General features: G+C 41.5%; 1 protein-coding gene across 3 annotated transcripts in view; it reads right to left on the minus strand.

The window, feature by feature from the left end:
- Window positions 1-26,304, minus strand: part of Gpatch2l (G-patch domain containing 2 like) — a 69,913-nt gene extending 43,609 nt beyond the window's left edge. For all 3 annotated transcript variants that reach the window (XM_017799928.2, XM_017799925.2, XM_008840226.3), the window contains exons 1-3: window positions 26,200-26,304; window positions 23,549-24,217; window positions 3,805-3,869 (exon numbers count right to left, since the gene is read on the minus strand). In XM_017799928.2, coding sequence (XP_017655417.1) covers window positions 3,805-3,869; window positions 23,549-24,207 — 724 coding nt within the window. In that variant the 5' untranslated portion in view covers window positions 24,208-24,217; window positions 26,200-26,304. The remainder of the gene's footprint in view (window positions 1-3,804; window positions 3,870-23,548; window positions 24,218-26,199) is intronic.
- Window positions 26,305-27,035: the final 731 nt, after the last annotated feature.

Here is a 27,035-nt window from a genome sequence, read left to right on the forward strand (position 1 = left end):
TCCTAATGGGTTTTCCTTTTGACTTGTTGTTCCTCTTTTGCAGCTTTCAGTATTGTCTCTTTGTTTTGTACGTTTAATGTTTTTAATATGACGTGCCATCTCTTGTATGGGCATGTCTTTCTTTAATTTTGGGAAATTTTCTTCCACGATTCTGTTGAAGATCTGGTCCATGCCATTATCTTAGGATTCTTCTCCTTCCTGTATGCCTATGATTCGCAAGTTTGGTCTTTTTATGGTGCCACACAATTCCTGCACATTCCATTCTTCTGATTGCTTAAATTTTTCATAATCTTTGTTTGAGTGGTCTAGTTCATCCACTTTATCTTCCAGTCTTGATATTCTGTTTTCCATTTCATTCATCCTATTGTTGAGACTTTCTACTGTCGTTTCTAATTGGCTTACTGAGTATTTCTCTTCCTTCTTCATTTCATCCTGAGTAGTCTTCAGTATTTCTAGCTCTTTTCTGAATTCATTCAGAAGTTTATCCCTATCTTCCTTCGGTTCTTTGATTTCTTTGTTTGTGTGTTCTTTAAATTCACTGAATTCTTTTATCATGTTTGTAACTGTTCTTTTGAGCTCCATGTCCTGCATTATTTCTAGGCAGTTCTCATCGTAGTCCTCTAGAGGACTATTGGTATTTCGTGGGCATATGTTATTTTGGTTTTTCATGTTATTATTTTTTCTCTGTGATTTGACATGAATTTATTTTGTAGTTTCTGATTCTTGTGTGAGACTCAAGCCTTCAAGTTTAGGTCTGATTCTTTTTGTAAGCTTTATGTGCCTTTGTGGTTTACTTGTTAGGCATGAAAAGATGGTTGGTCTAAGCTTCAGGTTCTGTCTTTTGATTTTATACTGGAGTGGCCTAGTTGCTTTATTCTTCAGGAGTTCCCAGAGGCCTAAGTGAGATGAGGCTCAGATGCTCTCAGGCTTTCTCCCAAGGACTGGATCCCTCCAGGAAAGATGCTGCCCTCAGGAATTTGGGGGTTGGCTGGCCTGGGAGCAGCGGCTTGGGAGCCTGGCCCAGAAAAGATACTGGTCTAGGGCAGCTGGTGGCCGTGCCACCCAGAGATGCAAAGGCAGATGGGGCAGAAAGAGGCCCCAAGGACTCCTGGGGACTGCACTGAGGAGCTGGGTTGATCTGGATGCAAAGAATCAGGAAAAGGGAAGGTCAGCTCCCATGTCCCAGAAAGAGGCTGGCAGGTGGTAGAGGCCCAGGGAAGCAGAGGGAGGTGAGGGTGGGGCCAGGCCCAGAAGCAGTGTTCCTGGGGCCCAGAGAAGGCACTACGTTGGTCTGGATGAAAAGGATCAGGAAGCAGTATTGGTTCCCCAGGTGTCTGGGGCCCCAAGACAAGGAATGGGGCCGGGCCCAAACTCGGAGGAGAGAATGGCGGAGGAGATGGAAGGGTGAATGGGGCTGGGGAAGCCAAGGCGCGGAGGGCGCGATGGACATACCCTGGAGAGAGGCCTGCGGTGGGTCCAGGATGGTTTCTTAATGCTACGGCTGTGATATTTTCAAATGAACCAAAGTACCAAAAAAATTTTCTAGTTCTTCTTGATACACACTAAGATGAAAACTGAGGCAGTAAAGTAGTTTCACATGAATATCACACTGTTTTAGACTAGACCATTTTAATAGTGAAAACTGGTAAGACTATTACCTAATCCTTACAACCTTTCAGGATTCATGTTGAAAATCTATAAATATGTTATCTCTTCCAAGTCCCACACACTAACTCCAACTTATAATGAGGCAACTAACGTCCAGAGAAGTCAGTGCTCAGTTAACAAATAAAGCCAGAATTTAAACTCAGAGCCTGATTAACAAAGTCCAAGTTCTTTTCCACAAAATATTAACTGCCTTCCTTCCCATTATCCACGGTATAGATGAACTTCAGGTTCAACGTCATAAATAGTCCTCAATTCAAAACGAACTGTTATTGCTGGAGGATTTTTAACTATATTCACATTTTGTCATAATAGATTAATAAAGAATACATGTCCACACTTTGTTTTTGTCTTGTTATCTCATTTATGGGACAGAAAATAATTTTGACACCAGAAATCCAAGCTACCAGAAAAAAATAAGTAACCACAGAAACAAGCAAGGTAATTCCCTAAGGCTCTTCAAGCAGCTACACCATTTGCCCAAGGCCACAGCTAACCCATATTATCCAGATTCCTGGTTCAAACTTCTTATTAGCTACAACACTACTGCAGTTTCTACTAGAATTTATTCCTGTCAACAAGTTAAGTAAGAAAGAGGCAACTTCATGTTTGCTACCTTATTTCCTTTCAAAATTGCAAGAATGAAGGAAATTATTACCAAAGCATCTAGTGTTCCTGGTGCATTCAATCTCTAACACATACTGGATCCCAGAGAGGCTGCTCAGATGCCAAACACACAAAGTCACTAAAACCTCAAAATAATTATAAAATTAATGTGGGTATTTCCTCAGGAGCCAATGAAATCTGCATTCTGCAAATAGCAACAGATATTATAGCCAAGCACCAAAGAAATTACTCAATGTTTCATCTCAAACAGTGATTCTCAAGCTTCAGCCTGCATCACAAGCACAAGAAGGGCTTGCTAAAACTGGGAGGTAGATGAGAAGGAAGACACATGACACACGACACACAGACTCCTGGGCCCTGTCCCCCAAAGTGTCTGGTTCTGGTTTGCACCAAAAACTAATGAGTTCCTTCATGAAGCTAAGCTGTCTGAAGACCACGTTCTGAGAAGCACTACTCTAAATACATCTCACCAGTCAGGTACATAGATGAACAAGGCACTGTTGAACAAGGCTAGTTTCTCTGTACTTCAACATGTTCAATCTCACCTTATACAGAAGCATCTCTTAGGACATGCACTGCAATTTCATTAGATCATGTTTTCTGACAATCAATAAGTCTAGAATGGGATTTAGTGGTTCTTACAATTCACTCATGATCCAGTAATAGAAAAAAGGACTTGCTTAACTAAATGCGATCTTGTGAGATCAACCAGATCAGTCTCCACTCTGGCTTCACAACCTGATGTAGGAGCTCCTTGCAAGAGAATATAAGGAAATAAGGAAGAGGGTAAGTCGTGAAGTACTAGTTATAAATAATTTCTTGCTTTGGAAAGCTTCAATGGAAAATACACTAAACAACTATATAACACAGAAGGAAATTTAAAAAACAAAATCCAACTGGTACAAAGAACAAGAGCACCAAACAAACAAACAAAAACCACAAAGAGTACAAAGGCTATCACTCAGGATTCTTTGGGCGTGTGCGGGGGACACGACACACTACACATTTAAGTGGGATACTTGAGAATTTTTAAGACAATTTGTGTATATTCATCCAAAATACTATATACACAGATTTATTCACAGGGCTCCAAAACTAATCTTCAAAAGTTTAAACTTCAAAAATGAGGTAAAATTCTCCTTTGGTAAAAATAAGAATATTCGTCCAAAAGAAGAATAATGTATGAGAATATTCATTGGTTGTAATTAAAAGGAACTTCCCAAGCCCCAGTCTTGACACTCTGACCCCTGAATGAATGATTCTCAAAATTCAAGCTACAACATAAGAACCCCTTCAGGGGCATGTGAAAACTGCAGATTCTAGAGACCAACACCAAATCTATTTGATTTCTAGCAGCTCAGGAGTCTGCCATTTTTACAGTTCCTCAAGTGACTCTCGCATGCCTTAAAGTTTGGGTGCTGCAACAAACCACCACGAAATTCTCAGTGAGTCACTCCATCATCACTGGAATCAATGACTGAACCCAAGTCCCAAAGCTGAGATCAAGATTACCTTGCCGTCCTTCATCATTGGTAAAGAGCCCCGTGTCGCTGCTGCTACACACACTGCTGGTTTCACTGAAAAGAGAACAAGACACAAGAGAACTCAACAACTCCAGTCAAAACCACTGTACACTCCTGATTTTCCAAACAGAATTTCCTGAGTTTCTCTAACTGCACTTCAGCCCATTAGCCAATCTGATATGTAAATTTCACACCCAAGACATAGGTAAAGTTTATCCAACTGCCCCTCAAAAAATAAAAGGCTAAAACTTGTACTTATTTTTTAAACTATTTTCAAAATATCTAAAGTCACTGTTGGATGAGGATTATAGATATTATATTATCAAAGCTCATACAAGTAACTTGTATCTCACTGCGCATATTAAACTGAAACTTATCAAACAATTGCATATTTAAATACTGAAATTAATTTCAAATGAAGCTAAAATAACTCTAAGTCAGCTAATATTTAAGTTTCCATGCCACTTTTATTTTATTATTTTATTTTATCCTTTGGTCTATTTGAGCAGGGTCTCCCTGTAGTCCCAGCTGGCCTGGAACTTGCTATGTAGACCATGCTGGCCTCAAACTCAGAGAGATCTGCCTGCCTCTGCCTCCCAAGCACTGGGATTAAAGGCGTGTGCCACCATCCCTGACTCCATCCCACTTTTAAAGCAGCAAATAAAAATTCATGAACAAAAAAAAAATTAATCCAGCAAAGTTAATGCCCTTCTTAATATGAAACCGATATATAAAAATCATTCTGGAAAAAAAAAAAGAATTAACATTAAAAACTGAAATACAGAGCCAGGCATGGTAGCATGTACCTTTAATTCTAGCACTCAGGAGACAGAGGCAGGTGGATCTCTGTGAGATCTGAGGCCAGCCTGATCTACATTGTACGTTCCAGGGCAGCTAGGGCTACAGGGAGGCCCTCTCTCAAAAAGACCAAAAAATAAAAAATAAAATAAAATATAGAAACATACTCCATATGGACTCAATTAAATAAAACTTTTGTCTCTGTTTCTTGTGTTGTTTTCTTCTAACTAATATTCATCAAACTTGATTATTTGAGTAAGAAAAAAATTCTCTATCCTTATAATATTAGCTCTTTCCTTGAGTGGGAATATTTTCTTCCAAGCTAAATTTTTTTTCACCTGCTCTAGAAGTTAGAAGCCAAAGAAAGAAAGGGCATTTTCACTATGCTGCAGAAGGGACAAAATCCCAGTCCCCATTCCTAAATCAAAACTGAAAATAGGGGGCTGGAGAGATGGCTCAGTTGTTAAGAGCACTGGCTGTTCTTGCAGAGGACCCAGGCAGGTTCAGTTCCCAGCACCCACATGGTGGCTAACAACTATCTATAACTCCAGTTCCAAGGGATCCAACAAACTCTTCTGGCCTTTGTGGGCAATGTACAACACGGGCACACTTTGCAGGCAATGCACTCACACACATAAAATAAAAATAATAGAATATTTAAACAAGACTCTGAAAATAGGGGTTGGAAGATGGCTCAGTAGATAAAGTGCTTGCCAAGCAAGCATGAGAATCTGAATTCAATCCCCAGAACTTGTGTAAAAAAGCCAAATGTAGTAGTGCATACTTGTAAATTCCAACATTAGGGAAGCAGAGACAGGAGGATCCCTGCAGTTCACTAGCCAGCCAGACCCACTCCAGGTAGGAGAAGTCTCCAGGCTAATGAGATCCTATCTCAAAATAAGTTGGACAGGGGCTGATAACACTTGAGGTTGTCCTCTGGCCTGAACACACATTCATGTGTACCTATGAAACTATCACATAAACTTCTTCACACAAGAGAAAAGACAAAAATCTGTCAATATTTTGTTTTGTAACATTTCCAACTATCTTGCTAAAGCTAAATCTTCAAAATGATGGTTAAATTACTCATACTATGTTCCTCACTTAAACTTATCCTTGAAAAAAGAGGCAACCTTGCCCTCCCAGGTTGACTAAGTTCCAGGAGACTATGGAACATCTCTCAAAATGTACTATAACTGTGGTGAGTCACCTGTCCTCATGTTCAGAGAGGCCATGAAGACCCCACCAGATGGACTTGAACCAGTGTTCAGTCTACAAAGAGGAGGGTCAACTCAGAGGAAACATTTCCTCCATGCTTCCAAGTGAAGCCCACAATTGTCAAGCAGGACCTTTGACTTATCTTTACATAGATGTAACTGGTAAAAGAAAGGAGCCAGGGGGCTCCTCCCAAGCCCATGTGACCCCTGAGGAACAGATCCTCGATCCTCATTAAGTGAAAAAGTAAATTGGTCTATTTGGGCCAACTGTATCATCCTAAACACCCCAAAGGAAAGTATAAGATCAAAATATTTCCTTAAGAACTCGAAGGATTACACTTCCCAGACATTAGGCTTAAATCCATACAAAAAGTTATTTAGACAATTATTTCTCATTGATGATTTTGTTCCTAATCAGAAAGTGCTGTTCAGATATAAGACTTCAAATCTTGATCTGCAGTACTGTAGTGTCCACCTGTAGCTAAGAGAGTCAACTCGCTATTGTTCTAAAATGATGGCTAAGTTTGTTTTCTCCCCCTAGCTAGAAGCCTTTGAGAGGGACTGACACTGATTCCAACCACTCCGACAGTTATCAAAGTGCCTGAAAGTAAATCCTGAATCCATTACTCTTGAGTCCAACCTTGGCAGATAAAAGAAAAATGTGGAGGACCCCAATAGAGGGATGCTTTTAGAAACTCTCGTCAAGAAATTCCAATGGACTCTCATGTGAACATCTGAAATTTGCCCTGTTCTGACTTTTTTCTAGTTCCCTGTCTAAAACTTGTAATGCTAATTACTCTTGCCTTTACTTCTCCTTCACATCTCCTATTCACCCGTCATGGACTTTCTTTTCCCCCTACAGATAAGAGTTATGTAATCTGGGAGTCTTTTGGAGAGACCCACTAAAGGGGTACCCCAACTGCCTCACCCTGCATCCCTGTTCAGCATGGAAGAAGCCAAAGCAGTCTGTGTCCCAATTTCCTATCCACAAGCTGGATAACCTCTTAAGAAGATGGTGTGATAAGACTAGGAGGTAGGAATTGGCTAGACAGTTAGGGTAAAAAGACCCCAAAGAAAAGTAGCCAGTTTCTTGGCTAAAAGTCAAAATGGCCTTGGGCCTCTTAGCAACATACTCCGTTCCAAAGGCCAAAAATGTTGAAAGTATTTGGAAGCTCTTATCTAATCCTTAAAAGATTTTAGGGTTACCTCTTCAGAGGAGTGAATGTTAGAGTAGCAAAAAGCCCCACTGAAAAAAAAAGAAGAAGAAGAAAGTGCACATGAAGTTATCAGAAAAAAGTGATGGGGAGATATGGAAGGACTCAGAGCGGAGGGAGTGGGTGTGGATTTGATCAAAGCACCTTATATGAATGTATGAAAATCTCAATAAATTATTTTAAAAAAAAAAAAGAAAAGCAGAGGCAAGATGCTGTCACAGCAAGTGCCTATAAAAGCTCAGTACATTTCTACAGAGGTGCTTTCATTTTACTTGGTGTACTTATAAATGGGAAGATTCTCCCAGGTTGTTTCACAAAACTACACCACTAGAATCTTCAAAGACTCTGCAGTGCTTCCCAGAAGACATCCTGCCAAGTGCACCTTCTTCCTCCTTCTAAATTTAAGGAACCGCTAACTGCAGTGGTTGGGGTTTGGGCAGTTTTAGCAAATGTGAGGAACCCTAGTGGTCTAACTTCATCATGTTTTACTGTAAAGTATCTCAAACTACTATTTTATTATTCTCTTCTCACCCTAAGGATTAAACAGTATTTTATTTTCTTCTGTAGTTCTCTTGATATTAAGAGAGAGACATAAAGCACCCTAGGTCATGGGTCAGATCTATTCCACATCATATTATATACGTTATGTGTGACTATCACTCCTGAGAGTCAGATATCAAACAACGATTATCACCTTTTTTTAAACCTATGAGTTACGAAGAATTGTCTTTACAGTTTTAAGTTGCTAGAAAAAAATTTGAAATTGAGTATTTTCTGCTACGAGAAAGCTACAGAAAATCAAGTTTTAGTGCGTATAAGCCATGTTCTATTGGAACACAGCATGCTTATTCATGTATCTGTCATCCGTGGCTTCTTTTGCACTCTGCTGCAAATGTTAGTAGTTGTAGCAGAGAATGTACAGGTGCAGGGTGCTCACACTTGCTACCTGGCTCACCATAAGAAAGTTTGTAGACCTCTGTACTACAAGTTCTACTCTGCAATGACTACAGATCCCTTGTTTGACTGTTAAAAAAAAAAAAGTTGTTTTATTTTTTAAAAAGTCTATCAAGCCGGGCGTGGTGGTACACGCCTGTAGTCCCAGCACTTGGGACGCAGAGGCAGGTGGATCTCTGTGAGTTCAAGGCCAGCCTGGTCTACATAGTGAGTTCCAGGACAGCTGGGGCCACAGGGAGACCCTGTTTCAAAAAGACCAAAAAAAAAGTCTATCAAAATTCTCAGGGCTAGAGAGATAGCTCAACAGTTAACAACACTGGCTGCTCTTGCAGAGGACCCGGGTTTGATTTCCAGCACCCACATGGCAGCTAACAACTGTTAACTCCAGTTAAAGGGGATGCAACCCCCTCTTCTGACTTCCTCAAGCACTGCACAACATGGGTACACTTACACACATGCAGACAATACATTCATACACATAAAATAAAAATAAAATACTTAAAGGAAAAAAAAGTCTGTCAATTCTCTTGATGTTCCTTTCGAAACACCAGTAAACAAACAGTACACGATGCCTCTTTGATCTTTTTTCATATAGAATCTCCTTATAGGCTAAATAAAAAGGGGCAGTTACAGACAGTACCTGTTGGATCAAGAAAGACATTTTCTACTGCTATGTCAACAGCATTTCAGGACAATGTTCTTCAAAGAAGTTAGACTGAACTTCTCTAAAGTTTCCTATATGTAATTAGTAATGACAATAAGGTCCTATAACTAGCCTCAGGACTTTGAGACTATGATCAGGGGAGGTAGGTATTTTCTTCATTAAAAAATCATGACTGGCTGGGCGTGGTGGCACATGCCTTTAATACCAGCACTTGGGAGGCAGAGGCAGGCAGATCTCTGTGAGTTCAAGGCCAGCCTGGTCTACAGGGCGAGTTCCAGGTCAGCTGGGGCTACAGGGAGACCCTGTCTCAAAAAAGACCAAAATCATGCCTGGAGGGGCTGGAGAGGTGGCTCAGTGGTTAAGAGCATTGGCTGCTCTTGCAGAGGACCCAGGTTTGATTCCCAGCACCCCCACGGCAGCTAACAACTATCTGTAACTCCAGTTCCAGGGATCTGACACCCTCTTCTGACCTTCTTGGACATGGATGCACTTACACATATGCAGGCAATACACTCAAACACATAAAATAAAAATAATAAATAAATGAAAATTTTTAAATATTATGCCTACAGAGCACTTACTACATACAAGTATCATCATTCTGCCAATGTGGAAATGAGTGCATTATCTGATGGCCTCTCTTATTCTACTTATTCTCTCACAGTAGTCTACAGTGTGAAAATGTAATCACATGGAAAAAATTAGCACAATTTGCTAAAAGAAGGAAAAAGTCGAAGCTTCACAGCATATTTGCATATAACAATGAAGAGGCAACTTGCAAGAATATAGTACTTTCTTATTGAGAAACTAGGAGCAAATATTCCTTTTCTAAGTTAGGGGCCAAAGGGTTCCAGTCCTGTAGCCTCCTCACTCATTTCTTGCTCACAGATTATCTTGTTGTTGGGGGGGGGGGTGTTTGTTTGTTCATTTATTTATTTTAGACAGGGTCTTCCATTTATTTATTATTTATTTATTTACTTTAGGCAGGGTCTTCCACAGCACCAGCCTGCCTGGAACTATGTAGACCAGGCTGGCCACAATCTCACAGAGATCTGCCTGCCTCAGCCTTGAGTGCTGAGATTAAAGGCATGCACCATGTCCAGCTGATTTTTTAAAAGCAGGATTTAACAATAATCTAATCAACTGTAAAATGTTAACTTAGTTACCTCAATTTAGTATTCTATTGAAAGTAAGTTCATAAAGTGCTAGACCTGGAACTCAGTTGGCACAGTGTTTGACTTATGCATGAAATTCTGGGTTCAACCCTCAGCACTAGGTAGAGGTAGGAAGATCAGAAATTCAAGGTCATCCTTGGTTATATAACAAGTTTCGAGGCCAGCCTGAGCTACATGAAACTCTACATTTAGAAACAAATGCCCAGAGCCTTAGTGTTATGAGTGGATCCCAGCTTCAGGCTCTAGTCTCCCTGTTTTTTCCATTCCCAAACCTTCAAATTTGTTTATAATTTTGTCAAGAGTCTTTTTACTAGGTAAGGAAAAAAGTTCTGTTCCCCCTTTTTGTTAAGAAAAAAATCTGATCCTACCTCTAGTATCCATCCAATTTGTGGTCCTTGAAAGCTTAGTCAGGAAGACAGAACCTATCCCACAAAGATAGCTGATAATGCAATCCCCTTAAAGTGGTAGTAACTCCTAGCAGCCTTGATGCCCTATGTTTCTGCCTCAGGGGTTGTCCTGTATTCTCTGTTCTCATAATGGTTGAGATTCTAACCTTAAAACAGTTCACATGCAAAACTCTTCCTACACTATTTCTAAAATGTTTTAGAGGATAACATTATCCTTACAGATAATTTGCATATTATCCAAAAAGAAAAAGAAAAATCCAATCCTAAATTGGAAGAGTAAAGTTTAACTGAAAAATGAAGAGGAATCCCCCAAACACCCCCCCATTTCACCCATGGCTTCACTAAGTACTAAGCAGTTACCAAACCAGGGACTGCCATAACCAGCACCAAAACTAACAAGAAACATTTCTACTGCAATTGAAACGATGCATTTGATAAATACTATTAGTTGAGACAATGAAAGGGGAGTATGAAGAATTAAGGAGAGTGCTTTCCCACGACAAATATTCTACAGTTAATAGGGGTGGTGCAAGCCTAGAATTAAACTTACAATTCCAGGAAAATCATCCCATTTCAATAGTTAGAAAACGTCTCGAAAAAGTTCATAGACAGTTAAAAAGTAGTTCACAGGAGATCAGTGCACTTCACACGTCTCTTTTTTTTCCCCTTATTTTATGTTTATGAGTCCCCAGACACATGCTACAGCATACATGTGGAGGTCAAAAGACAACCTGTGGGCGTCAGTTCTCGCCTTCCACCATGTGAGTCCCAGAGATTGAACTCAGGTCATCAGGCTGAGCAGCAAGTGCCCTTACTACCGAGCCTCTCACAGGATCATAGGTTCTCTCCTTTCACCGTGTGTCATCCAGGGTATCAGTGAATCAGGTCATCAGACTTAGCAGCAATGCCTTTACTTTCTGAGCCATCTCACTGGCCTATACTTCTCTACAATGCCTTCCACTCAAAAATGTTTCCATACTTTATTGAGCAGCATGATCATTTTAAACAAGACACAAAATCAGAGCCAGGAATTTGGACCACCAATTGTATTATCTAATTACTATCGTATTACTAGAAAAATGCTGAACAACATATGAATGAAATAACAGAAATGTTAACTGTAAAGGAAGCAGGTCTAAAGATTAATCCTCCCACCAGTATTTCAACACAAGAAAGCTGAAAGGTGGTTACCACCCATACTCCATCACTTGCACTCCACAAGTAATATTTTGCTTTGTTTTATCACACATTCATCCTTCCTTCCCACTAGAGCCTCTTGTAATTGGAGGCTCTCTCAGTGGACCAGATGATTAGGTGCAGTATTCACTTCCACATAAACATCATCATAGCAAGCAAGCCTAATAAAGCACTACTGATACCCCTCGGCCACTGAAACAATTCCAGGACAACTGCTGTTAGCCCAGCATTATAAAACTTGGTAGTGACCTGAAGATGCTTTCATCTCTGAAATACTCCTTTCCGAATTCTGAAAATGAACTGTGTGCCCTTTTAGGGAGAATTAAAGGTTATCATTTCAAAACAAGGTCTCAGTTTTAAAACTAGTTCATTTATTTTACAAGATAAATCAATGGTTTGGTTTTATTATGTTTTCTCAATTTGAAACTCGTGCTTATTTAAATCTGAATCAATGGACTAGAAACCCAATCTCAGAACCAGAAACCATCAGCAGTGGTTCTCAGCTGAAGGCAATTCTGCATCCCTCTCAGGGTCATTTAGCAATGCCTAGATTTTTTTTCCCCCTGTACTGGGGATAGAACCCAAAGCCTCACCACGGAGCTACACTCCCACATCCTTGGAAAGATTTTTCAGTTATAACATATAGGGTGAAGAGGGAGACAGATTACTGGGACTTGCTGACCAGTCAGCCTGGTTAACAAACATTAAATTCCAAGTCAGATGAGAGACTCTGTTTCAAGGGACTGAGGAGAACAGTGATAGAGAAAGACATCTAATGTCTTTCTCTGGCCTCGGCACACAGGTATGCACATTTGTGCACACACATGTACACATGGATAAAAAACACACACATGTACACATGCATACAAAACACACACACACAAAGCTGGTAGTACAACAGGGCTAGAGAAATGGCTAAGTGGTTAAGAGCACTGGCTGCTCTTGCAGAGGACCCAGGTTTAATTCTCAGCACCCACTAACAATCATCCATAACACCAGTTCCAGGGGAATCCAACGCCCTCTTCTGGCCTCCATGGGCATTGCACAACACAGATGCATTTACATACAGGCAATACATTCATATACATAAAATAAAAATACTAAATAATTTTTTTAAAAGATGGTACTACAAAGTTACCATATGAGTTTGTTTCTCTCCATTTAAAATTAACCGAGTAGCTTAATAAGAAGTATCTCATATCTATTTTTTTAATAATTTGCTTTTTGGGGTTTTTTGTTTTGTTTTGAGACAGGATCTCCCTATCACCCCTGCTGGCCTGTTGGATTGTGCTACATAGACCAGGCTGGCCTCAATCTCACAGAGATCCACCTGCATCTGCCTCCTGAGTGCTGGTATTAAAGGCATATGCCACCACGCTGAGCTAATTTTTATAATTTAAAACTACACAAAATGAAATTTATGTCTCTTATGGTTATTCTAAAAATTAGCTTAATTCTCCCATTAAATAATTCATTTAACAAAAAAAATTTTAATATTTCAGAATTCAGAAGAACAGAAAACTGTCACTCCTACATCCATGCCCAAAGACATCTCTGCTCTTCCTGCTTCCCATCTTTTTCTGCATAGAGGTGGAACCTTTGCAACCACATGTCATCAGAGTTCTGAATCTGGAAGTCCACACACTTGAACACAAGGTCACTCAGATACCTCTCCTTTCAATTGCAAAATTAGACCTGTGAGGAAAACAGATAATGAGCTCCTTTCAATTCCTTTCTAATGGTGCCCTGGATATGGCAACAGCCAGTTCCCATGATCATCAGGGGACTAGGCCAATCTGGTGCATTTTGCTGCATTGTATCTAAACAGGCAGCTGAGCTCAGAGAGGTCCACCGTCCTTTCACCACAAAGGTACCTGTTCATAGAGCTAATAGCGATTCACCTTTATTTAGGTGGACTAAGTCTTTCCAGAGTTTATTTTTTAAGATACCTACATTTCTGAGAATGTCTATTGCCTTTCCACATGAATCTTTTTATACTGCATGAATAGGGGGGAGAGAGCAATGCTTTTCTACTCAAAATTGTGACAGCAAATACAGCCCTTCACATTCAGTACTATGATAGATACCAGTGGTATTTTTATCCCTTTTAAGATATGTCTTCAACCACTGCTCAGGGGGCACTGCAGAAGAGGGGCAGAAAGATTAAGAAGCAGGGTTGGTTCTTGAACATAGGGAAACAGAGGCTTTCAGGCCACTGGAAGCTTGCTCATGTGAGCATGAGGCAATGGTGTCATGGAGCACAAGGCCTATGCTGACTCAATCAGACAAAGGCCCAGAGCAGAAATGGGCGGCAGGCCAGTCCTAGCCTGGGAATTGTTGGAGACAGATTACTCTTGGGTGAGGAAGGGTAAACCTTCCTTAAGATCTCTAGATGGGCTTACTAGACTCCAGTGGATGAATTTGCACCAAAGGACATCTGGTACAAATGCTTGACTGGATAGGACTTAGCATGTATGGTAGAATGCAAGAGGTCCAGTGGGGAGGGAATGTGGGGTATCATGGATGGGGGAGGGGATCTAGATTTGATTAAGAACTGTTGTATGAAATGTACAAAAGCTCAATAAAAAAAATTTTTTTTTTTAAAAAAAGCAGAATCCAGAGCAGAGACGGTATTAAGGAGAGAAGCTTGATCCATGGGGAAAGGTCACTAGCCCAAGGGCACATGGCACTATAGCACAGTATAGTAGAAACTTAGAAGGGAATGAGACCAGGGAGGGAGCTTAATCCAAATTCTGGCTTGTTGCTTCCCAACTGGCAGACCCAAGGGCAGTCCTTAACCTTTTTTACTCTCTTTGTTCATCTCATATCAGCTGCCTCAAAGTGTCTGTGGTATACATTCAATTCTAAAATAAAGATGAGCTTCCCTACAAAACAAAGATCTGTCTTTATACCTGATCCACCCAAGCTGATAAAGCAGAATACAAAATTATTGCCAAGGCCAAGTGTGGTAACACACACCTTTAATCCTAGTACTTGGGAGGCAGAGGCAGGTGGCTCTCTGTGAGATTAAGGCCAGCCTGGTCTACACAGCAAGTTCCAGATCAGCTGGAGCTATAAGGAGACCCTGTCTTTAAAAAAAAAAAAAAATATATAACAAACAAACAAACAAACAAAACAGTGGACTGGAGACACATGAAATCTCCCTTCAAGGTGTTGGTAGGAAAGTCCAAGAGACTCCTCAAATAACATAGTTGATCATCGTTCTTCTTCTCCAATACTTTGGCTTCTTCCTTGTGAAAATGTGCTTACAGACAGGCTCTTAATCTCAGACCTGATTGTCTCTCTCATCTACTCCATATGTATTCTGGGAAGACTTCCAAAGTTTTCCATACCACCAATTCTGTTTTCTATACTCTATCCTTCATGTTGTTATTACCTCTTAAATTTCCTGGTAATTTTTCCTCCCAAATATTGGACAGTCACATTTTAGTTCTGTTTCCTATTTCAAAATAATTATACCTTTTTTGTACCCTAATGAATATTTTCTAAAATATTCTTCTGGTTCCCACTGGCCATCTTCTTCAAAGGTTTGTTCTTCCTCTGAATTTTTAAAACAATGTTTCCCTTTTTCTTATTCTGCAGATTCTGTCCAAGTCTTTTTCCCCCTTTCTTTTTTTAATGAACTTGTCCTAACAATTTATTTGTAATATTCCTATTTTTTTAGAGAAATGAAATTGAACAGAGTTTAACTCCTTTAATTTCATGTTCTATATATTTTAGTCGTATATTCACTGTGCAAAACAGCTTCATAAAAGCATTCTCACATATATGTACCACGTATTCCACTCCTATTGCCCCTCCTATTCCCTTCTCCTGTCCTCTCTCTCCTGCTAGTCCCCCCACTGCATTCAAGTCTTTTTTTTATACATTTTATTTATTATTTTTGTTTTATGTGCATGAGTGTATTGCCCGCACGAAGGTAAGGGCACCTGTGTCGTGCAATGCCGACGGAGGACAGAAGAGGCTGTTGGATCCCCCGGGAGGTCGGATCCCCGGGGACTGGAGTTACAGGCAGTTGTTAGCTGCCATGTGGGTGCTGGGATTCGAACCCAGGTCTTCTGCAAGAACAGCCAGTGTTCTTAACCACTGAGCCATCTCTTCAGCCCCTGCATTCAAGTCTTTATTTACTTACTTATTTTTTTAACCCAGACATGCAAGGATCTCTGTTGTATGCTGGCATGAATTCCTTCAGGTATAAAAACCAGGAAGGCAGAGCTGGACCCATTCGTTTTCTTAGAACCCTCCATACTGATTTCCCCAGTGGCTGCATTAATTCACATTCCAACTCCCATCCTTGCCAGCATTTGCTGTTGTTTAATTTCTTTTTCTTTTTTTTTTTGTCTTTTTGAGACAGGGTCTCCCAATAGCCCCAGCTGGCCTGGAACTCACTATGTAGACCAGAATGGCCTCAAACGCACAGAGACCCACCTGCCTCTGCCTCCCAAGTGCTAGGATTAAAGACCTGTGCCATCAGGCCCGGCTTGTTGTTTGATTTTTTTTATGACAATTATCATTTATGCTAACTGGAGTGAAACTGAACGAAGTGAACTGAACGAAATATAGTTCTGATTTGCAGTTGCCTGATGGCTAAGTATGCTAGACACTTTTCATATTTATTGGGGTTTCGTACTTCTTTTGAGACCTGTCTTCTCAAATAATTTTCCCATTTATTAACTGGATTATTTATTTTGGTGTTTAATTTTCTGAGTTCTCTATAGATTCTGGATATTAAGCAGAAAGAATAGCTAGCAGATTTGCTCCCATCCTGCTCTCTTCACTCCAGTAATTACTTCCTTTGCTGTACAGTTTTTAATTTCATGCAATCCTATTTGTCAGTTCTTGCTGTTGCTTCCAGAGTTATCCAAAGGCCACTTGTTTCTATTTGTCAACATAGAAGGTATACATAGATAGCCTCTTTCATCACAAACATGAGTAGCTCTTAAGAGCATGCAGAGTCCCTGGCATAATTCCAAGGGATACTGGTGGGCTTTTATTTCACACAGATCTGTAGACTGAGACTGGATGTCTCCCTATCCTCACTATCTGATTCTTACCTGAACCTCAGGAACTTGTTAATAAACAGAGGTATATGAAACACTAAAATCTCCAGAATGCACCACAAGAAGAGCTTTTTTTTCCTACTCTGGCCATGATAAGACTAAACTTAATTGTTAGAGACTAAATGTCCCAGGAATACATAAAGACTTCCCTACCCAAGGATATTCTGAGTCATAGCCTTCAACCAGAAACTGAAAGATAGATTGAGAAGTCAAGGATGAAACGACAGTCTGCCTAGAAAGTAACTAGTCATATTAGTATTTCTGTACCCAGGGCTGCCCAGGAAGAATGGACACAGGGCTTTGCACCTTCAGGGCAAAGTGAGTACAACTGTATTCTGCAGTTATTCAGCCAATAGCATGAGGAAATCATGGTGACAGGCCAACTCTTAAGTCCTGGTTTGTGGCAATGTGAATGTGCAAATATATTATTTGTTGTGTTATTGTTGTTTTGGGTTTTTTATTACATTTGGGGGTGGGTTTATTTTGGAGGAAGGTACTACAGTGCATGTGTAGAGGTCAGAGCACAACTTGTGGGCACTGGTTCTTTCTTTTTACCATGTGGATCTCAAGGATTGAACTCAGATCATCAGGCTCAGCAGCAAGCAACTTTACCCACTGAGCCATCTCACTGGCCCCAATGTTTCATTTTTCCTAAGTATTCTAATAAGCAGTTGAAGCTGTTTATCAGATGCCTTTTAAAATACAAAGTCACAACAGTAGGTGGCTGTGACTCTAAGAAGCATAGGCCCTCATGTGTCAAGGGTCCTTAAAGTGTTTCAGTTCATTTTTCTCAACTCTATGATTACAGTAAGCCATCATCAAGCCCAAGCTAGAATCCCTAAGCCCTACAGTGACCTAGAACGCAGGATCTAGTGAAATAAGTCACTTCATTTTTAGAGTTCTAATTTTAGAATGTTATATATGTATGAGGCAACATTAGCTCTGTACTTTCTGAGTCCCTGTTCCTTCCCCTGGAACCAAGAAGGAGACTTTTTCAGAGAATAATCTTCAATCACATCTTCCTCCCGAGGTCTTTTTGGTCATTCCTAAGGCTATCCTAGCAGAACTCTGACTAAGTCTATATAAGCAGTCTACACTAGCTATTTAGTACCTTCAGATGAATATTACCAATTGTAGAGTTGGTAAATATACACTTGGTCAGCATCTCTATTTACAGAAAGGAGAAACAGAACATCCCAACCTACTACGTAACATCTTTTCCACTGCTGCAGTAACCCCTGATTAATGACCTCCACTTGCAAAGGAGACTACTTACCTTAACCATGAAATAATGAATGCTATTGATCCAACAAGCTACTGCTATAGAGTGTTATTGATCACCCAATCTTTGGTTAAAATGGTCCTCATTTAGCAATTTCACTGTCACAAACACCTGGAGCAAAGCACACTCATAATTAAAGAGTTTGGGGGAGTTCAAGTGAGAGGTGATGGACAGAGATCTCAGCTTTCTCCCATTTATTCTTGCTTCTGAGCTATTGTTTCTGTCAGAAGGGATATTGATTTTCTATAAAAATAAGAAAACAAGAGGCTCCAAGGGGCTGCAGAAGGTCAGCTTGGGCCAGGGAAGGCGGGGGCAGGTTTAGCACTCTGTCTCTGTCACCTGCCTTCTAAGAGAAAGGAATATTTTCTTTCCTGAGATAGGCCTCTAATACATCACCTTAGGAAGATTCCTGAATGTGACTTCAGGCCATCACCCAACCAATCTGCTTATAAAAGAAGCTATATTCAAGAGGAACAAATGATATGTTAATGAAGAACAGTGAAATCAGGTAAGGTCACCTAATTAGTAGGTGCTATACAGAAAATCTGATTAGAGATCATAGAAAGTAATATTTATAGGAGTTGTGAAAATTTATAATATTCATTAACATACATATACAGAAAAAAAATCTGATCTTTATGCAGGCATAAATAAAGCTATCATAGCACACCAACTTCAGATTCTTCAGAATTCTTGGATGGAATGCAACTAAAGGAAGACAGAGAAAGAAAAGCAGAAATAGTGGCAAAGCTTAAAATTAATCCATGTTGTAAGCACAACGTTAATAAAAGTAACTAGAAGTAAAGCCAATTAAGACATCCATTTCCAAATCTAAAACACTTAATACATGCGTTCTTAAAACACTCTACCCATAGACTAGGCTAAGCCAAGGTTAATGATCAGCTTCCTATCTTAGTAATCTTACAAGGTGAATCAAGATTAGAAATTTTATAAGGCTGATAAAAAGCAACATGACTGATAAAAAGTACAGTTGAGCACTTTGATCTCTATGTCAATAAACCATGGCACACCCAAGCAGCCTTATTAAATTAAAGAATATCATCAGGGATTCCTGAAAGTATTTCTTTTAATGCAAGGGGTAGGGCAATTTTGACATAATTAACTCACCAATGGGGAACATACAAATCATAAACTATTCTCTATTTACAGTCTAATGTTAGCCCTGTTTATAAAGTATGCTTAGTAACGGAGGGCAGGGCTGGGGCTGAGGCTCAGTGGCGAAGTACCTGCCCAGTATGACCAAGGCTCTGAGTTCAATCCCTAAGACCATGATAAAACAAAAAAGCTAGGCCACGTACTTTAATCCCAGGATTCAGAAAGCTGAGGCAGGAGGACTTAAGGCCATCCTGAGCTACATAAAGATGCTATCCCAGGGGCTGGAAAGATGGCTCAGTGGTTAAGAGAACTGGCTGCTCTTACAGAGAACCTGGGCCTGATTCCTAGCACCCACATGGCAGCTAATAACTATCCATAGCTCCAGTTCCAGAGAAATCCAATGCCCTCTTCTGAACTCTATGAGTACTGCATGACACAGGTGCACTTACATACGTGCAGACAAAACACTCATACACAAAAATAAAAATAATAAAATTTTTTTTTTAAAAAGACTATCCCAGGCTCAGTGGTTCAGAACACTGACTGTTCTTGCAGAAGACCCGGGTTCGAATCCCAGCACCCACATGGCAGCTAACAACTGTCCGTAACGCCAGTCCCAGGGGATCCGACAGCCTCTTCTGACCTCTGCAGGCATTGCATTACACAGGTGCACTTACCTACATGCAGGCAATACACGCATACACATAAAATAAAAATAAATAAAATTTAAAATAAAAAAAGGATATCCCAAATAACAACAACAGTAATAATAATTGAGGGCAGCCTGAAAATTAAAAGATTTTAGCTACACTTTTCTATTGAGGAAAGACTGGACATAATCTGATGTCAGAAAATTAAGAACCATCTCTCTTTCTCCACAGAATGTATTTAGGGGGAAAAATACAAAAGCATTTCTGTTTGTAACTACATATAAACAAGAGTCAAATCAAGGGGTGATTTAGCACTCCTAAAGAATTAGAATTTATTTATTTAATTTTTAAAACTGGAGCTCATGTGACCCAGCCTAGCCTCAACTCATTTTGTAGCTGAGACTGGCCTTGAACTCCCCATTCTCCTACCTCTACCTAACAAATGCTACAATGACAAGAATATGCCACCATGCCTAGCAATTTAATGAGATTTTAAAGATTTTCTTCTCATCCCATGTCTGCTACTATTACAGGCACTAAGGTTCAAAAACTAACCACTTAGTTTCCCTGTATTCTAAAAGAAATTAGAAACAGAAATTGATAAAGGAAAATGGACTTACAGATTGATCAAAATCAGGGAAAGAAAACTATTTTCTCTACTACTTTCCTGCAGCAATGCTATAATTTTATAGGAAAGATGAGATAAAAGCCCAGGAATATGTACATGTTAATTTCACTGTGAGACAGGCTGTCAGAACTGTGTGAAATCTCTTAACAGGAAACAAATCCCTGCTCTGCGGGCACCAGCACTTCAGCCTTCCTCTTCCCATAGCACGGATTCCTGGGGAAATTACAGTTCTTAGGGATCCACTGTTTCAATAGTCTGATAGCCAGCAGTGAGGACACAAGGGTCTCTCTTTTTTAAAGGAAGATTTAGTTTTTAAGTTTTTATTTATGTATGTGGTGTGGGTGTGTGTGCGCGTGTGCGTGTGCGTGTGTGTGTGTGTGTGTGTGTGTGTGTGACACAGACACCAGAAGAGAACATGGGCTCCCTTTGGAACTGGAATTACAGGCAACTGTGAGCCACTGTGTGGGTGTTGGGAATTGAACTCAGGTCCTCTGGAGGAGCAGCAAGTGCTCTTAACCACTAAATCATCTCCCCAGGTCCTACAAGGGTCTTTTTTTAGAATGTCTCCTCCCCAGCCAGGGCTGACACAAGACTACAGTCACACAGCCACATCATCCATTATTCCTTCATAGCAACAAGGGGTCTGGCATCCCTACTGCTGCAAGATTCTGAAGTTTGGGGCAGAGAGAGTCCACAGGGGAGAGGCAGGTCTCCTCAATTTGAAAAGAGCAAGAATTTCCAAGAACTCCTGTCTACTTCAATTTCTCCAGGCTCTCAGATAACTAGAACATATAACCTGACAACCTGGGGCAGGAAGGAACAGAAAGACTAGAGCATCACACTGCTAGACCACAGGCTCGGCAATAAGAGCTGGGTCTTAGGGAAGACAGAGTTAACAGTCTCTGACACAGACGATTACTTCACAGTTTCACAGGAAATTCTAGGGCAGAAAAAGACACAAGCTAACATTTCAAAAGGCTATTTACAATCCTCCATTCTTAATTATAAGAATGCAAGATGTGTATGATCATATTAAAGCTAATTTGAATGCCTCAACAGGTTTCAATATCAAAAAAAAGGCTACAAGTTGATCAATTCTTATTTGATGAAAACTGGGATGATTATGAGGAGAAAGTACCTTTATAATAAAAAAATACATATATAAATTAGATAAATAGGCCTTAAGACTGAGAAGAAACTCATTGAGTCAAATTGTAAGCCTACCTCAACAGAGTTGAACGGACGACAAAATAGCAATTAGTCTGAAAGGTGAATTAAAGCCGTCCAGATACAGTGGAAGCACACATACCTACACAGCTTGTCCTGTTACTGACATCACCTCACACCCTAGAATCTAAGATTTATGGCTTTGGTTTTCAGAAAAACTTAAGAAGCAACATCCTCAGAGAGGTTATTCTACAGCTGTAAAAGTTAAGACAAAGTAGAAAAGGGTCAGAGAAAAAGCAAAAGCAACAGGCAGCAAAACTGGTGAATTATGAGCTTGGAAATCAGGTTTGATGCTCAGTTTAGACACTGGATGACCCTGGCTTATTATCTAAACTCTAAACCTAGTTCCCTCTTCTAAAAGTACAAATAATGAGGTTCTGTGATACTGTACACTCGTGAGCATTTAACAAGGGACCCATCAGGCATGTAGCATAGTGCCTGCAAACACAGTGCTTTAAAAACCTGGAGTGCTTAACCCACCTAAGGGCCATGATTGAGGCGTCTGAGCGGATATAAAGAAGGGTAGGACTATGGCAGAGCTGTAAACACCCTGCAATGTACCGTAAAGAAATGTTCCAAACACCAACAGCATCCTCATTGAGAAACAGACTTCACAGATTAATACTAGCAATATTAAAGTAACAAGCTGACAAGTATCAATGTTTTTAGGATGATAGAGAAAAATAAATTATCAAAACTACATTGACATTTTAAGTATATAACCATCAGAGTCCTTGATCTTATGTGGTATAAGACTAAAGGGGCTTGGCACCGTTTCAAAGTCTACCATGTGTACATACAATCTGAATGTCTGCCACAGACATGCACTCAAAGAGAGCAGGTGAGATGGCTCAGTGGATAAAGGTGCCTGCTGCCAAGCTTAACAACTTGAGTTTGATACCTCAAACCCACGTGGTAGAGAGAATCGACAATTATCCTGTGATCTCCACATGCAAGTGTGTATACACACACACACACACACACACACACGCACACACACACAAAATAAATATTAAAGAAAAAAAGAGGGGAAAAAAGAAATGCACTCAAGGGGTTGAGGTGATGGCTCAGTGGGCAAGTGCTTGCTATGCAAGCTTGAAGATGAGTAGGGGAACATAGGTAGACACCCAGAGCTTGCCACCAGCAATCAAGCCAATTGGTAAGCTCCAGGTTCAGTGACAGGCTGTCCCCCTAAAATGGGTGGACAGCAATAGAAGATATCCAACATCCACCTTGGACCTCTATACGCACATGCACACAGGTGTACCCGCATACACACATATACATGTACACGACACATACAAAAAAATTAGAAATTAAAAAATGTACTCAAGGGCAGGCCTTTAATCCTTAGGAGGCAGAGACAGGTGAATCTGTAATTCTGAGGCCAGCTTGGCCTACACAGTTCCAAATCAGCCAGGGCTACATAGTGAAACCCTGTTTCAAAAAACCAAAAAAGAACTGCATTTAATACAGTCAAATTATAACTAGCAGAGGACAGAATTATAACCCCAAAGTATCTAAAGTCAGCTTTTTTTTTTTCTTTTTGAGACAGGGTCTCCCTGTAGCCCCAGCTGACCTGGAACTCGCTATATAGACCAGGCTGGCCTCAAACTCACAGAGATCCACCTGCCTCTGCCTCCCAAGTGCTAGGATTAAAGGTATGCACCACCACGCCTGGCAGAATTCTTAAAAGGCACATGTAGGCTGCATTTATTTACAAACTGCATGTGCCTGACACCTGCAAGCTTTCTCTTTCACACATGTAACCACCAGTCTGCTGATATGTTGATTCTAAAGAACAAAATCTTTATACGAATTGTATGGCATAAACAGCAGAAAACTGTTTTCTAAAAAAATCTTGATTATCATTTGATGTACATCTTTGAAATTATTTTTAGAATCAAATTATTTCTGTTGCACACAGCCTTCTTTACATAGGGAAACACATTCATGAATGGCACTGCACAAACCAGAGACCAACTACTAACTGCTACAGGAAGTCTACAAAGGCAACACTGGAGCAGCTGGTGTGAAAGAGATTGGAACTCATCCAGAAACTGGGTTTGCACTTTGAGTAACATTAACCAGGAAAACCTTAGCTTCAGGGAAGGAGATCTCACCATTCTGACATGTTCTCATCAGAGCCCTGTTTCTGGTCATCTGCTTCACACTCCATTCTTTCTTTCCTTCCTGTTTTGCTTAAGAAAGTCCTTTCTGCTGATTCACACAGCCCATGGCCTGTTGAGGTCCAAGGAGTATTCTCCTTCCAGCGGGACAAACGTTGCTTCTTAGCAGACTTGAACCTGCAGCCTCTCTCATAGCTCCAGTCTGACACCTTCAGCTTCTGCTGAAGGCTGGCAGCCACCTCTGATGTCACTCTCTTCACCTTACGCCGGCGTCTGAGTGGTCGACAAGGTGCATTTTCAGTAAAGGAGTCTGATTCATGCCAAGAATGTTGCTTACTCTTAATGATAGCATTGAGAGCTGGGTGCCGTTTGGCCACCATTGTGTCATCAGAGTCACTGAAATTGGTGACCGGAGCCACTTCTCGACAGTCCTTGGTGGCCTCATCCAGACTTGACTCAGAGGCCTCACTGAAGCAGCAGGCATGCTCAGCCAGGTGAGTAAAGTCAGACCTGCGCTTCCGACCACGGCGCTTCCGAAGCTGCCGCCTCTGCTGCCGAGGGCTCAGGGCCATCTCCTCCCACAGCTCACCAAGTTTATTCTGCTCAGATGTCTGCTCCAAGGCTGAGGCTAAGTCATGTACCAGCTCATCCATGAGGCCACATCTGCCCAAAAAAAAGAAGCCTGAATAGGACCTGTTGTTTTCCAGTAATTTTATAAAGCACATAATGGCACCATGGCACCTTGCCTGTCTATAGAAAATAAGGCACTTTTCATCTAGCTGGACTTAACACTCTGTTCCTGCCATCCACATACCACCAAGCCACTAAAAATAGGTGTTTGGCCCTTGTTAAATACTTGAAGTCAACATGTACAACAGCTCAACAGATGACAATTGGATATTAGCAAAAACAAGCAAACAAATGCAGAATGGAACTTCCCCTTTCCTCCAGTTAAACTTGTTCCTCAATTATCAGATGATGAGCTCCAAAAAGATTAGAAAATGTCTCATCAGACAAGAATAGAAAATCATACACCTTCAGCACCATGGCGGCTAGGGGAACACATGATAGGATCCAGTCACAAGAGGGTATTGAGAATGGATGAAGGCTGCTCTGTGGTCTGGGACCCCTGCCAAAAGCGCTTGTGGCAGGGAAAAGAGCAAGCACAGTGACACCTATAAGGAAGAGTCTGCAGTATGTCCAAGAATCTGTCAGAACAGAAAAAAGAGTCCACATTGGTTAACCAACTGCCACCTACAAGTTACTGAAGAATGTTGTAGAATATGACACTGACACTGATTTTGCTAATAGGAACTTCTAGACTCCTAATCCTGATCACCCCGATTACATGTTTTAGTGCCCATCACACAAAAAACAGGACATAAATGAAACTGAAATGGCAGGGGTGGGGTGGAGTCTCTAAGATTTCTGGCTAATTGCTTCCCAATTTTTCCTATTTTTCTACTCATTCTCATCAAAACAAAACCCTTTAAAGGAGTGAGAATATCAGCAATTTTCAAAATTTCATTTTCAAAATAAATATCTAACATCATCTATACAACACCTAACTAAATATATACTAAATTAGCACTTTCTCCACAGCCTTTGTTAAGCCCAAAGGACCTCTAGACCATAATTAGAGCTTAAAGTTCTGAGCCACCACTCTCAGACCGTATTTCAGGTCACACAGTTTACACTAAAGGCTCTCTAAAAACCTATTCCCAGAGTTCCTATGTCAACAAATACAAAGGCAAGAAACGTCTTCTGACTTATGTGTCACATCTGTGGGAGCAACGGGGACGCCTAGTTCCAAGACTACCATCCAAACAAAATTCAAAGTACCAAAAGCTATACACATAAAAAGACCACTTCCTTTTAAGCAGTAAAAGGTAGGTTAAGACGCCAGGACTGGGGTTTGGACTAAAACAGATAAACAACGGGAACAGCAGTTCTTCTTTCCTAATGAAAAACTACACCTTTAAAAACTAGGGCAGAACCACAAACTTTAAAGTGGGATGACAATGCTGGCGCAGCATCCTTTACTGTCTCAACCGTGACAGAGGAACCCTGGCCCCAGAGCTCCAAGTGTCACCCTAGACGACCAGGTCCAGACTAAGACAGTCGCTGTCAAGCACAGGACGCTGGTGGGCAGCAAGCCACAGAGCCAGTCGTGGGGTCAGAGTGACGGGAGGGGGGCAGCCAAGGAGCAGCTTCCCATGTGCAGTCAGCCGAGACCGGGGGTCAGCGGTCTAGGGAAGAAACTGGCTAACACCCTGTCCTGATGACCCGGTTCCCTCTGCGATCGGGGCGGGGAGGGGTGTCACAGCACGGCCACTGAGGTGGGAAAAGCCAGTTTCGGGGGACTCCGGACCATGCCCAGCCCGCCCCCAGGGCTAGGACGAACACCGCTCGGGTACCAAATGAGCGCTCGCGCTGTCGCGGGCCCAAGAGAGCCGGAAGGGAGAGGGCGGAGGGGACTGAGCGCGAAGGCCGCCCGACCCTCAGCGCCGGGCGGGGGAGAGACGCACCCTCGGCAGCAAGGCCCCACCGCCCCCGTGCTCTCGCCGCAGCCCCGCAGCGCCCAGGGCCGCCCCGCCGCAACCCTGGGCCCTGGCCCGGCCCTCGCAGACAACCCTGCCCCTCACCGGCTGCCGCAGCCACCTCCACCCGGCGCTGCCTTCGGGGCCGAATCTCCCAGCCCGGGTTTCCCTCTCTGACTTCATTTCCGGTCTGGGCCGGAGGGGTGGGGCAGCAACGGAGCGGGAGGGGCTGACCGCTCAAAATGACCCGCCTCAGCCTTGCACTTCCGCCCCGTGGCGCGCCCACTTCCGTTCTGAGGTGGGCGGGGCCATGGGGAAGCCGGGAGGTGGGGCTGGAGGCGTGGAAAGGCAGTATGGAGCTGCTAGGCTCTTCCTGGGGCTGAACTACCATCCCGGGAACACCTTCCCTTGGCGCGCTAGGGTTGAGAACTGGGCTCCCTGCCTTCGCATAAGTGACTCAGAACATTAAAAATGCACATGCCTTGGGCAAAAGGAAAGTAATATAGTATAACTCAAAGTATGAAACATTCGGGATCATGAGTGGAAAAGCTAATAAATGGAGAAGAAATCACCCTCTCACAGAGGACAGATGCTGTCTTCAGGGGTAACCTTTATTTCCTCATAAGCATTGTGAGCTGTGCATAGCGACTTCTTTCGGAATAATACAGGGAGCAGAATGGAGTATTACAGTGGGGAAATCTGTTGATAGTGTGTGACCTTAATGTGTAGTGAGAATAACGTTTTATGGTTCTTTGCTTCTCAAACTCATAACCCGAGTCTAATCTCAAGAAAAAGAAGAAAATCAGACAAACCATAGTTGAAGAACCGTCTACAGAGTACCTGACCAGTATTCCTCAAAATTGTTAAGGTCATCAAAGAGAAGGAAAAAAACTGTCTAAGAAACTGTCACAGTTTAGAGGGGCCTAAGGAGAGACATGACA

This window comes from Nannospalax galili, unplaced genomic scaffold, assembly GCF_000622305.1.
Source record: "Nannospalax galili isolate Female #2095 unplaced genomic scaffold, S.galili_v1.0 scaffold330, whole genome shotgun sequence".
Lineage (NCBI taxonomy): Eukaryota > Metazoa > Chordata > Mammalia > Rodentia > Spalacidae > Nannospalax > Nannospalax galili.